Source organism: Chelonia mydas, chromosome 8, assembly GCF_015237465.2.
Source record: "Chelonia mydas isolate rCheMyd1 chromosome 8, rCheMyd1.pri.v2, whole genome shotgun sequence".
Lineage (NCBI taxonomy): Eukaryota > Metazoa > Chordata > Testudines > Cheloniidae > Chelonia > Chelonia mydas.
This window is the reverse complement of record NC_057854.1, coordinates 88,276,065-88,290,803: the sequence shown is the minus strand read 5'-3', so window position 1 is coordinate 88,290,803 and position 14,739 is coordinate 88,276,065. Positions and strand designations below refer to the sequence as shown.

The 14,739-nt window shown below is 41.0% G+C and overlaps 1 protein-coding gene across 1 annotated transcript in view; it reads left to right on the top strand.

Moving 5' to 3' along the window:
* The window catches only part of CACHD1 (cache domain containing 1), a 186,830-nt gene that overhangs the window by 117,171 nt on the left and 54,920 nt on the right, over window positions 1–14,739 (top strand). The window contains exons 5-6 of the mRNA XM_007063412.4: window positions 10,675–10,801; window positions 14,400–14,544. Of these exons, the coding sequence (XP_007063474.2) occupies window positions 10,675–10,801; window positions 14,400–14,544 (272 nt within the window). The remainder of the gene's footprint in view (window positions 1–10,674; window positions 10,802–14,399; window positions 14,545–14,739) is intronic.

Below are 14,739 nucleotides of genomic sequence, written 5' to 3'. Positions count from 1 at the left end.
TAATTCAGGAATAGCTTTTTCTCTTTAAATTCACATCCTGTGTATTAACTTTTAAGTGTAAACAAGTGTTGTTGCTTCTGGATCTCTGATATTTTTTTTTCTGCCTTCTTTCGCTGCTCCTTCTGAATTCTGGGGAACTCCCAGCAAGCAGAGTTTGTATCTGGATGCAGCAGCATATTTGTGATTGGGCCCGAAACTTGCCACTCGGTTACACAACGGGTTCATGAGCCTATCACATCTTCCAACAGGCAGGAGTTCAAAATGCTTTCTTGTTTGGGTCTACTGTTTTTTAAATCCAAGCCAGACCAATTTATTTGTGAGCCAGGTTATACTGCCCCTTTAGTGTTTTGTTTTTAAACAGCTATCTCACAATTTAAATAATCTGGTTTGTAGAAACCATGTGGAAAATACAAATTTAAACATTACTGTGTTCTCCCTTGACCTCAAATTGTAAATATTAATTTTGGCCTATGCCACACAGCCTCGGGAACTAGGATTAGAGGTGGGTATTTGTAGGGGTTGGAGGGAACTGGAATTCACACCACAGGTTCCTGGCAAACCACAGGACTGTAACACAACTGCTGCTCTAGAAAATCCATAACCTGACAATAGACTCAATTAGTAGGCAGTAGAAGTAGTTGAGAAAAGGTAAGTATATTTCATGAAAATTTTCAAAAGAATTGAATGTATTTATTTCATATGTCATGGAAAATGTCAAATTTCATTATTTCTATGAAACATTTTTTTAAAAAAACACCTTCATTTTGGTTAGAAATTAAAATACTTTTGCACATGGAAAATGGAAGGTTGGTAGAAAAAAGTGTGAGAGGGTGAGTGTGATGTGGTGCCCCTCCCCCCCCAATGAAATTAAAAATATTTAGTTGAAAAATGAAAAATTGTGTTCTAAATGAAATTTTTTCACATTTTTTATTTTGGTTATAAAGAAGTTTTCCATTGAGGGGGAGGGTGGTTGCTGCAGTTTTTGACCAGCTCTAGTAGATGGATAGGACACATGTAAAGAATCAAGTCTGAATCCTGGGGCCTTCATCTGCAAATTGTAGATCTCTATCACTTGAACAAAAGTAGAACTCTTTAACTGACAGTAACAGGTCCTTTACCGCTAGAGGTGAACGTCACTCCCAAAGCCATCATGTTACTTGATCCCTTCATACCCTTATACCCCTCAGTAAGCATGATTCCTGTGAACCTTTCCCAGCACAGCTCCCCTAGCCCCAAATGATTTTTCTCAGCCTATTTAGAGCTACTGTAACCTCCTTTTGCAGATTGTAGAGAAGGTACAGGGCCCTGCAAAGCCACTTTGTGCCTCTGCTTAAGTGTGTTGGGGGAGGAGAGAGATTTTGTGTGCCCACTGCAACAGGGTGAGTTTCACGCAAAGAGCTGACATAGTTTTAGAAGTGACGCTATAAATTGGCATCTTTTTAGTCATCAAGCCTGTTCATTTATGTTTAGGGAATTGTGTCTGCCAACCTTACTGAATAAGGTTTTGTTACTAGTTAGCCTTGGAAAGCCAACAGAGCCACCCAAGAGTGAGCTGGATTTAATTCTGGCTCACAACATAAGTAGAATGTTAGTTAGGTTGCAGTCACAGAATCCTTTATCCCTGATGATGATAATGTATGAGTCAGGACACAACTTGACTTTCAAATCCAAGGTTAAATTTGCAGGGCTAGCAGGTGGAAAGAACATTTCTTTAATTGTAAACTTAACAAGTTCACTCTGGAATCATTGAAAAACAATAAACAAGGTTCTCCTTGATGCTGTTATTTAGAGTCACTCTTTAAAGAACTGCTACATGTGTATATATGCAGTATACCATCCTTTTTTGAAGGGTGTGCCCCATGTAGCCTATGGCACTCTTTCAAATTTAATACTCAACAAGAGAATTATAAGTAACTGTTCTATAATGAATAATCATGTTAAATCTTTTTTTGGAATTTTTTTTTACTAAATGTTTGTGCTGCACTTTGAAGATTAATTAGTTAATGATTCTACCATGCTTTGAAGATGTAAAATGCAGTCTATAAGTGCTAAGTATTATCATTATCACATTCTCTTTGAAGTTTTACAAAATTCCATCACATGGAGGTCTCCTTCTCAAAGTCCTTCATGCCTTGGTAGCAATTTGTAATTGGAGGGGGAGAGACAGAGAATATCCTTAAGTGCTCTGTTTTTTTAGTACTCTTAAACTTTTTTTCCCTCATATTTACAGCAGAATTAAGGAAATTAAAAGCTTTTGCACTCTTAGTGTTGAAATCTTGAACATTCAGCTTCCACAACCTCTGTCCAACAATGGGCCTTTATTTGGTGGCGTGGTTGGTTTCAGTCTCTTTATCCTAGCATGTACATTTTAAACAGGATGTATGTATATCATCCTACATGTTAGAGAGATTATGGTAATGTACTTTTCAGAACTGTCCTGGAGACTCTGCAAATGGAAAAGGGAGGAGAAAGTGCATCTTGAGCTGAAAGCAGGGAGATCTATAAAGACCACTGTCTTGGCCAGGTCTTTGGAGACACACGAAATAAAATTAATAGCGAAAAGCCCTGCACTATTTCATGAGTGCACCAGCTAGCTTGTAATTCTGGAACTGAAAGAAGTTTGACAAATGCAGCCTTAAGTTAGAAGTCAGGCAGTCCACCTTGTGATACATTTTGTCGGGCTCTTGTGCTTATAGAACCTGTCCCAAGATTGGCTTTGCTGGAAATATGAGATATTAAAGTACAGTCAATCATTTTAGAGATTAAAAGGTTTGGGTGAGGAAGAATAGAACCTAAAAAGAATATCTGCTTGGTTTTGTAGCAGGGAACAAGAAAGTAGGAAGACTCTGCAGGGATTTCTTGCTGCTTTAGGAGATTGAAAATAAGAGTGCACCTGAAGGAAATAAAGCTTATTTTTTCAGCTGTAGTAGTCCTTGCTTATCTGACAGCAGATAGTATGCTGTGGTCATAGAAAAATAAACAGGGGGTTATGATAAAATTGGCAGTCTCTGGCGAAGGCCGCCTTAAACTAACTCACTAGCTGAAGGAAATGAACCAGTAGAACTTTTTTGAAAAGGAAGAGCAAGAAGAGAGGCCATTAAGGATGGTAGTGATTCTGGTAATTAGTTGGAGGTTTGAGAACAATCGGTTAATTAGGAAAGTGAACATTTTTATTTCATCAAGAGAGGAGCTGAATTTAAAGCATGTCTCATTAGCAAAATAATAGAGTCTAGCTTTAATGCAGCAATTAAGTTTTTTTTTTAAATTTTGCAAACTTTTTATATATTATAGATGGAATAATACTCTTTGAGTTACTTTTAACTGAGTGGTTAAATCCCAGACTCTTCACTGGTAACAGTCAAAGATATATTTTTAAAACCCATTTAAAAAAATTATTTTGGTGACATTTCAGAAATTCAGCCTTTTTATATGAGTGAGAGATTAGTAATCTAGTTGTCAGGGTTGTTGATGTGACCACTTTGTTAAATAATAAAAGTGTAGGACTGGAAGGGACCTCGATATGTCATGTAGTCCAGTCCCCTGCACTGAGGCAGGACTAAGTATCATCTAGACCAGTGGTCGCCAACTGTTCGATTGTGATCTCTGGTGGCAGTGCAGTGTGGCTGCAACTAAGGCAGATTCCCTACCTACCCCGGCCCCACACCACTCCTGGAAGCGGCCACTGCAGCCCTGGGGGCAGGGGTCTCCTTCTGTGTGCTGTTCCTGCCTGCAAGCACCGCCTCCGCAGCTCCCATTGGCTGGGAGAGCTGCGGGGGCGGTGCTTGCTGAGAAGGGCTGCATGCGGAGCCACGTGCCTCCTGCCCTCCACACCCCAGGGACGCGTTGGCCCCTGTGCCTACCGCCGACTGGGAGCCACCTGAGGTAAGTGCTGCCTGGCGGGAGGCCGCACCCCAACCCCTATCCCTGAGCCCCTCGCTTGGAGCCAGCACCCCATACCTCCTTCTGCGCCCTGACTCCCCCTCCCAGATCCAGCACCCCATACCCCCTCCTGTGCCCCGACCCCCTGCCCCAGCCCTAACCCCTCTCCCAGAGCCAGCACCCTGTACCCCCTCCTGCACCCCAGCACCCTATACCCCCTTCTGCACCCCAATACTCTGCCCCAGCCCGGAGCCCCCTCCTGCACCCAAACTCCCTCCTAGAGCTTGCACCCCTGACCCCCTCCTGCACCCCTGCCCCAGGCTCAGCCCAGAGCCCCTTCTCACACTGTGAACCACTTGGCCCCAACCCAGAGCCCGCACCCGCTCCCGAACCCCAACCCCCTTCCCCAGCCTGGTGAAAGTGAGGGAGAGCGAGCGACAGAGGGGGGAGAATGGAGTGAGAGGGGCGGGGCCTCAGGGAAGGGGCAGGGTAGATCCTGAGTTGCCCTTAGATTCAAAAAGTGATCTTGGGCGTAAAAAGGTTGGAGACCACTGATCTCAACCATCCCTGACAGGTGTTTGTCTAACCTGCTCTTAAAAATCTTCAGTGAGGGACATTCCACAGCCTCCCTAGGTTCTCTGTTCCAGTTAGGAAGTTTTTCCTAATGTCTAACCTAAATCTCCAATGCTGCAGTTTAAGCCCATTACTTCTTATCCTGTCCTTGGTGATTAAGGAGAACCCTCCTCTTTATAACAACTTTTTACATACTTGAAGACTGTTATCATGTCTCCCTTCAGTCTTCTCTTCTCCAGACTAAACAAACCCAGTTTTTTCAACTTTCCTCATAGGTCATAATTTCTATATCTTCAGTCATTTTTGTTGCTGTCCTCTGGACTTTCTCCAATTTGTCCATATCTTTATCAAAGTGTGGTGCCCAGAACTGGACACAATAGTGCAGTTGGGGGTTGCTCAATACTGAAAAGTGCTTAAATCCCAAAATCTACACTGCTGCTATTTGACTTTAAATATCCAGTGTTCACAACTTCTTGAGAGCTCAAATGTATGGCACAGCACATACATGAACCGATAGAATCTTCAAATAAACTGTGATCTTTTTGCTTAAGCGCAGAGCCCAAAAAGTTCTGAACACACTCTGACATCTTCCGTCAGTTATTCCACACCTGGACCAAGAGCAAACAGCTAAAATGTTTGCTGGCAGTCTTTTAGTATTCTCATCTGCCACCCACTAAACAACACAGCTGAGCAATTCTCTCCAACAGCCTGTACTTGTGACTTGCAAAACCCGCTGCCAGGCAGGGAAACTAATAACAAAATGCAAGTGTAAAATAGCGAACAGGAGTTCAGTACTCTGCTACAAAATATTCCTGCACATACTTTGATGGCCTGATTTTCAGAGATGTTGAGTCTCTTGTTTCAAAATGTAAAAAAAGTAAATTTTTCTACATTTTAATGTTGGGGAGGGGAAAGAGGGTACAAAACTGGTTTGTGTGAATGCTGTATCCGAAATCTTATGACGAGGCGTTTAAGAGACAGACTCAGCATTACCAACCCTAAGTGTTCAAAAATTGTGAGTCAGTCTCCACAAATCACGATTTGTTTAAAAATCATGAAAATTTAAAAATATTAAATGTTGGGGTTTTTTTTTTCCATTTGCCTTGTGTTTTTTGAGCCTTTATGGTTCATTTTTTTCAAGCTTTTCTCCACAACTATGAGGACTAGAAATTCTGGATTTTTTTTTTTTAAATGACACCTAATAACATGACTCCAGGAGTCATGGGGCATAAAGAAAAACATGAAATATCATGATATGCTCAATAGTATTGCAAAAGTTGGCAACACAAAAACTTTTCAGATCACTCAGGATTTCTACTCCACATAAACCGCTCTCATCCCAAAGAAAGTATCTTGACAATGGCTAAACAAAGTTTCTGCCTACAGTTTGCATCCTATGAGCTAACTACTAGTGTTTTGGTTTTTGTTTTTTTTAAATATGTATAGTGCAGCTATCACGGTGTTGTTACACTGACATGTCAAGAGTAACACTAAAAAATTATTCCCAACCCCACAGCCTCAGAAAACATTTAGGAAATTTAGCAATATTCGCACATTTTTTTGACCTTTTAGGGCAAATGAATTCTAGAGTGGTGAGCCCTCCACTTGAGAATGCTAAGGCCATAGATGCTGATTACTCGTACATCTGGGGCAGACACTTTGATCATCGCAACTGACCTCAGTTGCTGGCCAAGCGCAGAGAGTGAGAGAGAGGCCAAAATTCTCAGCTTCATTCTCTTGTGTGAAAGTTAAATCATTATTTGAAGAGGAAGTCAGAGGCAGTGAAGAGGGCGCTGGACTAGAAGTCAGGAGATTTGTGTTGTCTTCCCAGTTCTGCCACTGACCCTACTGTGGTACTCTGAGCAAGTCACTTCAGCTCTGCATCCCCTTTAGTCTTTTTTCTGTCTTTTCTATTTAGGTTGTAAGATCTTCCGATCAAGGATTGTCTCTTTACTGTGTGTTTGTACAGTGTCAAGCACAATGGAGCCCTGAGATTGTTCAGGATTTCTAGGCACTACTGAAATACACATAATGATAAAGGACAAAAATAGCAATAATTATACAAGATAAATGCACTGAGCTGGACAGAGAGAAGCCATATAGTCACAAACCAGTCTGGGAAACCAAAGAAGGTGCTAAGCTGTTGAGGATGTACTTCAAATAACAATCTAACTCTCAGGTATTGGAAGTACATCATCTGGGTGTGGCTTGAAATATTCCCCTGCATTGATTCCATCCCGAATACTGCAGTATCCTGATAATGTATGAGAACCAGAACATGAAACTGACTTGCCTATTTTCAGCATCCATCCTGAGGGAAATGCAAGAAGTAAATTCTTTATTAAAGGTGAAATGTTAATTAGATCTTTTCCCAAAGTTCTTTCAAGTTTCTAATCAAAGGAGGTGTTTGTAACACAAGTAAGGAAATCTACTTTTTTTTTTTTTTTAACAAAATGCATCCATCTAAAGCTGATGCAGTCCCGTTAACACTGTTTGGCAAAATGCCAAAGTAATTCAGCAATTAAAAGTTTGGTTTTAGTTTGTCACAAGTGGAAAAGACAATTTGGCTTGCGTGCAATTGAATCCTGTCATTGTCCTGGTGGAATGCAGATTGGAGTCTTATGCTAATGGATTGGTGTTCTCCCTCTTCTGTGAGTTGTTAGTGTTTTTTTCCTCTTGCTTTAACAGGATCAGTGGGAGTGCAGCTGTCTAATGTCATCTGTAGGAGAAACCTAGCAGTTGTGTTGCATGTCTGTTGCTTCCTTCATCTTGTGTCAGTCTTTTTTTGGTAACAGGAGAGGTACACACCTTAAGTGACAGCTAGGAAATCTCCATATGACTGTAAGAGGGAAAAAAATCCAAGTGCTGTTTCTGTGTCTCAGAGTGGGGTTCTTTGGGAGACCAGGACTCATGGTTTTAATGTGTTCTGTCAGAGGTGATACAAATATGAGCGTCTAATTCTGGTGACTTGAATTTAGTGTACTTAATACGGATTTCTGTAATGTCTGTAAAATAATGTTAGTTTAGCATCCAATATTAACCATTCCTGATTATATATCTATATATATATCAACCTTATCATGGACAGACTAGATAATCTGTGTTTCTCACTGAGCCATGTCTGTTTTGTTAATGTCATCGGGTATAAATTACTGGCATACAGCTGTTGTGCTGACTTTTTTGTAGTGTCCGGCAGCTGTTTCTTCTCTAGGATGAAATGTCTACATAAAGTTTTTGAGTCTCTCTTCATAAATTAAAACTTTGTTGAAGCGCTTCCTATTTTAATAATGAAGCAAGTGCAGTCTAAGGGAATGAATGAACATGCTCTAGGTACTGGAGTAGGGCTTCGGGATCCTGTCCCCAAGAGCTATATTTCATGCTCTATTGCTGACTCACTGTATGACCCTGGACAAGTTACTTTGCTTATTTGGTCCTCATTTTCCATCTGTAAAATGAGAGTAATAATGTTAACCTACCATAAGGGGGGTTTGCAAGAGCTTTGGATGAAAAGTGCTATAAAAGTGCCTGGTACAACGACCAAATCAAGCAGTATCATTTTGTGCGAAAAGGACACATACTTTCTAAAATAAAATTGTGTGCCCATTAAGGCCAAAGGGCACAATTACAACGTAAAGCCATAGCCCAAGGTAGGAGGTTCTGGTGCCACTGCGGCTCAGCAGTGTGGTCATTGCATCCCCATTTGACAGAGAGCTTGTGTTCCCTTGGCAGGCAGCCAGCTTTGCGAACTGGTACAGGGTGACAGGGCCATGGTTCTGTTCTCTATAGTTAGAGCCCTACCAAATTCACAGTCCATTTTGGCCAAAGTCACGGTCACAGGATTTTAAAAATTATCAATTTCATGATTTCAGCTATTTAAATCTGAAATGTTACAGTGTTGTAATTGTAGGGGTCCTGACCCCAAAAGAACTGTGTGGTGGCTGCAAGGTTATTGTGTGGTGGGGCTGGGTGGGAGATGGCGGGACTGCTACCCTTACTTCTGCATTGCTGCTGGCGGCGGCTCTGCCTTCAGAGCTGGGCAGCGGGAGAGCGGCGACGGCTGGCCGGGATCCCAGCTCCGAAGGCAGAGCCCCTGCCAGCAGCAGCGGAAAAGTAAGGATGGCCTGGTATGATTATTGCCACCCTTACTTCTGTGCTGCTGTCTGTGGAGCTGGGCCCTTAATCAGCAGCCGCAAATCTCCGGCCGCCCAGGTCTGAAGGCAGCAGCACAGAAGTAAGGGTGGCAATATCGTGACACCCTCTAAAATAACCCCTGGTGACCCCCCTGCAACTCCCTTTTGGGTCAGGACCCCCAATTTGAGAAACGCTGGTCTCCCCTGTGAAATCTGTATAGTATAGGGTAAAAGCACACACAAGACCAGATTTCACGGTTCATGACGTGTTTTTCATGGCCGTGGATTTGGTAGGGCCCTATCTATAGTGAAGCATTTTCTGGAAGCTTGGAGCAGTCCTTGGGTTCAGGGATCACCACTGGTGTCCATCCCTTGCACAAATGAGGGTGTGGTGTAATTGGGAGAAAGCTTCTTGTATCCTTTTAATCCCTTTGGCGCACTCTCAGGTCCAGATATTATTGAGCCCTGACTGATGGGAACCGTATTTACTGAAAGTTCCACAATATATTTGTACCAGATCATGAAAATATATAAGCCAGATGATTTTAGCAAATCAGGCCATAGCCTCATTACTGGCCATCTATTAGTTATTTTTTGAGGCTATTTTGATACAAAGAATGTGCAGCACACTCATGATCTGTCACTGAGAAAAGTAAAGGAACTTTTTCTAATGGACCAGAATGCATGGGGGGATTCATGTATAAACTACAAAAATAATCTTCCCTTTAATTTTTAACTTCCGTTTTCTGTAGACACATAGTATCCATTACAAGTAGATTCAGTATCATCCTGAGTTAAGGTTCTCTGAACATTTTCCGCCCAAATATTATTTGTAATAGTAACATTTGCATGTAACTTGCTTATCGTTGTTTCCATCACAAACTTGAATTTCAAGAAGTATGTAACCTCAGTCATAAATATTTTGCAGTCAGTACTGCTAGGCAAGGGGATGGATTTTACTTTTGTGGTGCTGATTTATTTGTAAAGTGTGTGTGTGTGTGTATTCAGCCATTTTCAAGTGAAAGGACTACAAAAGAGCTAGTGGTTTCAGGTGTATTTTTGGGCAATCACTTTAAAAAACAGCCTCCTAATTCAGAGCCCCACCACTCCATACTACAGATCAGTGCAGTGGTTCCCACTTTATTTTTGTGGAAACTCCCCCATTGCTGGGTGCCTCTTCCCACTAATGTCGCTTTGTTTGTGTTTTTGTTCTCTCTCCCTTCCTCCCCTGCTGGCTTCCTGGTGTTAGGCTGCCTGTGCTCCTGGGAGCGGGCCAAGCTGTGAATCGAAGCAACAAAGTGAAGCTTTTTTTGCAAGCTGCTTTCTTGTAGCCATGTACAGATGAGCTGCTCTCACATTCTTCTGAGCTGGAGGGGAAAGCAGGAGGTTTTTCAAGTAGTTGCTTGAAACAGAAGTAGTATGTTTGCAGTGGGGAGGATTGGTGGTTGTGCAGCTTTCTTTACCCTCCTTCCTCCTCTACTGTCTTATGGGCCCCTCTTCCCATCATCCCTCAGGTAGGAAAATAATGCACTAGTGCTCTGGGTATTTGGAGGGGACAATGTTCAACGAGGATTTGAGTGGTTGGGGATTCGTCCTTGGGAAAAGTGGATATTTTGTATGCGCGTGACATCTTCCAGGAGAAGCTGCATGGACACAATGGCTCAAAGAGCAGCTTTATGAATTGTATGGAGAATGCAGGTACTAAGGAAATGTCCAGGTGTGCTAAAGGAGCTGTTACAATGTATTACATCAATTCATTGTATACTAAGAAGTGGAGTTCCTGGCAGTGAAACAATGGCTAGGGAAAATGTGGTGTTCTCCACAAAAAATATTAAAGTATCACTAAGGACATGACCAAACTGAACAGTCTGGATGTTAGATGTTAAATCAGGAACATACATGATTGAGACATGAAGTTTTATCTCCCTTCCAATACTACTACCTGTTGTTGTTGGCATTAGGTATTATAACTCTGGATATTCTAACTATTCATGTAAACAGGAGATATTTTGAAGATGCCATGTATAAATGCACACGTCTCCTTTGACTTTCCTTTGCAGTCCCATTCATTTTTTTCCTTTTCACTCCGTAGTTCTTGCTGACAATCTGAAGTCTAACCCAGGAATTAAATGGCAATACTTCAGCTCAGAAGAAGGCATTTTTACTGTGTTTCCAGCGCACAAGTTCCGGTGTAAGGGAAGTTACGAACATCGTAGCAGGTATGATTTTATTCTTTTGTGCTCAGATGGAAACAAGTGCTAAAATTATATTCTCAAAATATTGTTTTCAATCCAGCATCCTGCTTTTCTAGAGGATCCTCATGAACATTGAATCCACTTCAAAAGTTATTTTTTTCCTCCCTTGGTATCCTGCTGTTAATTGATTTATCTCATTAGACTGACCTCACAGTTTGTAAAGCAAGCCCCATCCTTTCATGTATTTATACCTGCTCCTGCATTTTCACTCCATGCATCTGATGAAGTGGGTTCTAACCCACGACAGCTTATGCCCAAATAAATTTGTTAGTCTCTAAGGTGCCACAAAGACTCCTCATTATTTTTGCTGATACATACTAACACGGCTATCACTCTGAAAATTGAATCTTTAGGTTGTTCTAAAAATCAGCAAATCAAACTTTCAGTAGCGATTTTGCTTGGAAGGATAAAATAAGATTACCCTCCAACACACTCACCTTTCCCTAGCTTCAGCTTAATAACCTTAACAGCCAGTAAACATTTGTAAGTAATGCCTCAACCAGCTAACATTTTGTAGATGGTAGAGAAACACAGAAGATGGTAGAAAATCAGTTCTTACTTGAAATTGAACAATAAACTAGGAAATAAGCGGTTGGATGATTCAGATAGCCATGCTAATAATCTGTTTATGATGTAATCCTGTTGGAAAGTAGCTTGAGTACAATTTTTTTCCTTCCTGGGCTCTAGTGCCCTTCACTATATGAATTTTAGCACCAATGCATAGATCAACCTGGTGAAAGGTTGTAATGTTAAGTCATTCCTACAGTTGAATTTCACATCAGCCATTTTGAAATGTATACTCCTTTGCAAGTGCTGTAATGCAGTTATTGGTCCTGATCTTGCAGTCCTTTCTCCGAAGGACCTCCTCACTGATTGTAATGAGAAGTTCTGCCTGTCTGGAGACTGCAGGATTGAGGCCTACTTCCCTTTTGTAGAAAGGCCTCTGAATTTTCCTAGTTACAATTTTTTTAAATGCATGGTTAACATTGGAGGTAATGGACTACTTACAAAGGCCTTACAGCTTTGTAATTTGCTTGCCAGCATAAAAAGGCACCTTGTGGTGGTATTTTGAGAAAATCTAGTCACCTGACTCTCTCCTTGTATATTAGCTAATCATGCTGGATAATGAATCTTACTGAGGAGATATTAGTTCATACAGGAATATTTCCATATAAGAGAGAGACGATCATAGAGACTGAAAAATGTGTTTCACTTATCTGTCAATATTGAGCAATCTAATCTAATATGTAGGTGTTTACCCCATAGTCGTCGTCATATGATCTGAGTAGCTGGGCTTGTTTGAACATACTGTGGTTTGAGAAGGGTGTGGTCTAAAGATTGAGAGCCAAGAATACTTGAGTTCTAATCTCAGATCTGACACAGAGGTCCTCTGTGACCTTGTGCAAATTATTCAATCTCTGCTTCAATTTCTCCATAAGTAAATTAGGAATATTTTTTACCAGTACTTACCTGAGAGGGTTTGTTGGATGAACTAGTTAATCTTTAAGTGCTTTGAAGATCAAAAGTAGTGTGTAAATGGTAAGTATTAATACCACTGTAGAGCTGTAGCCTGTTCTATAATTAAGAAATAGTTTGTGCCAGCTAAACTTAGTTTGTGCCTTTTCTAAAATCTTCTGCATTTCCTCTAAAGGACTTCTGTGGGTGATTTTGCTGTACTAAAAATTAGATCCCAAACTCATGCTTAAAGTCAAGTAGTTTTGGGTCTATGTTAACAGGGAAAAAGGGTTCTGTTGTTTTTGACTTCCTTATTCAAGATCCTTCTAATTTCTTCCAGCTTTGAGTCCCTGAAAAGAGATCTTCAGTAAATCTTTCTCACATACCTCACGGTATCAAACTATATCTGAACGTTTCACCAAGTAGTATATTTTGATGTTGGCAAACTTATACATGAAAACGCTGAGTGCTTTTAGCAGACTTTGACAAATTTTGATAATCCAGTTTAAAAATGCACAGATAAGAAGGGCTTGTGGAGCATGACCTATGTACATTACATTCCAATGCATTGGTAGAAAAGCCCTTCCTGGCAGGAGCTTTATTCTCATTGTGATAAACCAAACCTACTGTGCTAACGCAATTATACACAGCTTGCACAGATTTTTACTTGTCGTGTAACCAGCAAACATCCAGTATTGTACTTATCTCTCCATATGGCCAAGATAAACTGCATCAAGCATTCATCATGAGCAAAAAGAAAAGGAGTACTTGTGGCACCTTAGAGACTAACCAATTTATTTGAGCATAAGCTTTCGTGAGCTACAGCTCACTTCATCGGATGCATTCAGTGGAAAATGCATTCAGTGGTATTTTCCACTGAATGCATCCGACGAAGTGAGCTGTAGCTCACGAAAGCTTATGCTCAAATAAATTTGTTAGTCTGTAAGGTACCACAGGTACTCCTTTTCTTTTTGCGAATACAGACGAACACGACTGGTACTCTGAAACCTGTCATCATGAGCAGTTACTTCTTGTCACTCTTACTGATTCTGTTTCCAAAATCTTTGTGCTGAGATAGTTACAGCTGAGATAGTTACAGATAGTTTGCTGAGATAGTTACAGACAGTATCCCTGAACACTGTCGCTACTAATGCTTTAACAAAACAGGTCATTCGCTGCCTGAAGAGAGTTGCTGGTTGATAACTAAGGCCGAATGTTCCAAAATTAGGACGTAAAATTGGACACCTACATAAATAGACACCAAAATAAGAGACCTGATTATTAGAGGTGCTGAGCGCCCACAACTCTCATTAGAATCAGTGGGAGTTGAGGGTTCAGCATCTCTAAAGATCAAGCCCTTTTTATTTAAGTGCCTTAATCAGGATTTAGGTGTCTAATCTGCAGGTACTCACACTTGACCATTTGGTCTAAATATTCGAGCCACGGTGTCAGTTGTGTGGATCATTCTGTAGCAGCTGGAATCTTCTTTTAGTCGATTATTGTGCAGGGGACTTGTTCAGACTGTCACTGAGTTAATACACTTCTAAAAAAATTACAGGTTGCAGAACCTCTGGACGTCCATCTGCCAAAACAGTCATTGTGTGGCCTTGTTATTGTCCTTCCTCAGCCCCTTTCTTCCCTGTCATTTGTCAGTTGTCATTGAAATTAGGCTCCAATCGTGCAAACACTTATGTGCAAGCTTAACTTGACTCGCGTGAACCGTCCCTTTGACTTCAATGGAACTACTCAAAAGCAGGAAGTAAAAACTAAGTGGTTGCAGGATTTGGACCTTAGATTGTAAACTCATTGGGGCACGGACCTTATCTCACTCTCTTTGTGAACCCTGCTACCTGACTAATGCTTCCTAGCCCTGCAACCCTACTCGTAAACTCATCAGGTTTTGCGAATACAGACTAACACGGCTGTTACTCTGAAACCTGTCATCAGGTTAAGTTTTCAAGGTATTCTTCGCTAATGTAAAATTTCATGATGCCAAACAATTATTCCTTTTTTCTTTTTCTTTTTCTTTTTCTTTTCAGTTGTAAACTGCTATGGAAACTGTATGCTGAGAGGTCATCATGATGTCAATATGTTTGTGTCATTTCAGGCCTGTCTACGTCTCTACGGTTAGACCCCAATCTAAACACATAGTTATCATTGTGGACCATGGGGCTTCAGTCACAGAGACACAACTTCAAATTGCCAAAGATGCAGCTCAGGTCATTCTGAGCTCTATAGATGAACATGATAAGGTGAGTTTGCACTAAGCCACTAGTGTGGTTTTAACCATCGTCGGGGGGTGGGGGGTTCTTTACATTTTCATTTTTTCATTTATCTAAAACAAAATCCTATTTCTGAGTTATTTATCTGTAATGCTTTCAGCTTTTTAGGAAACATTTTGTAACCATTTTTGTAATGGAAAGCATTGTGATACAGTGCATTAGGTA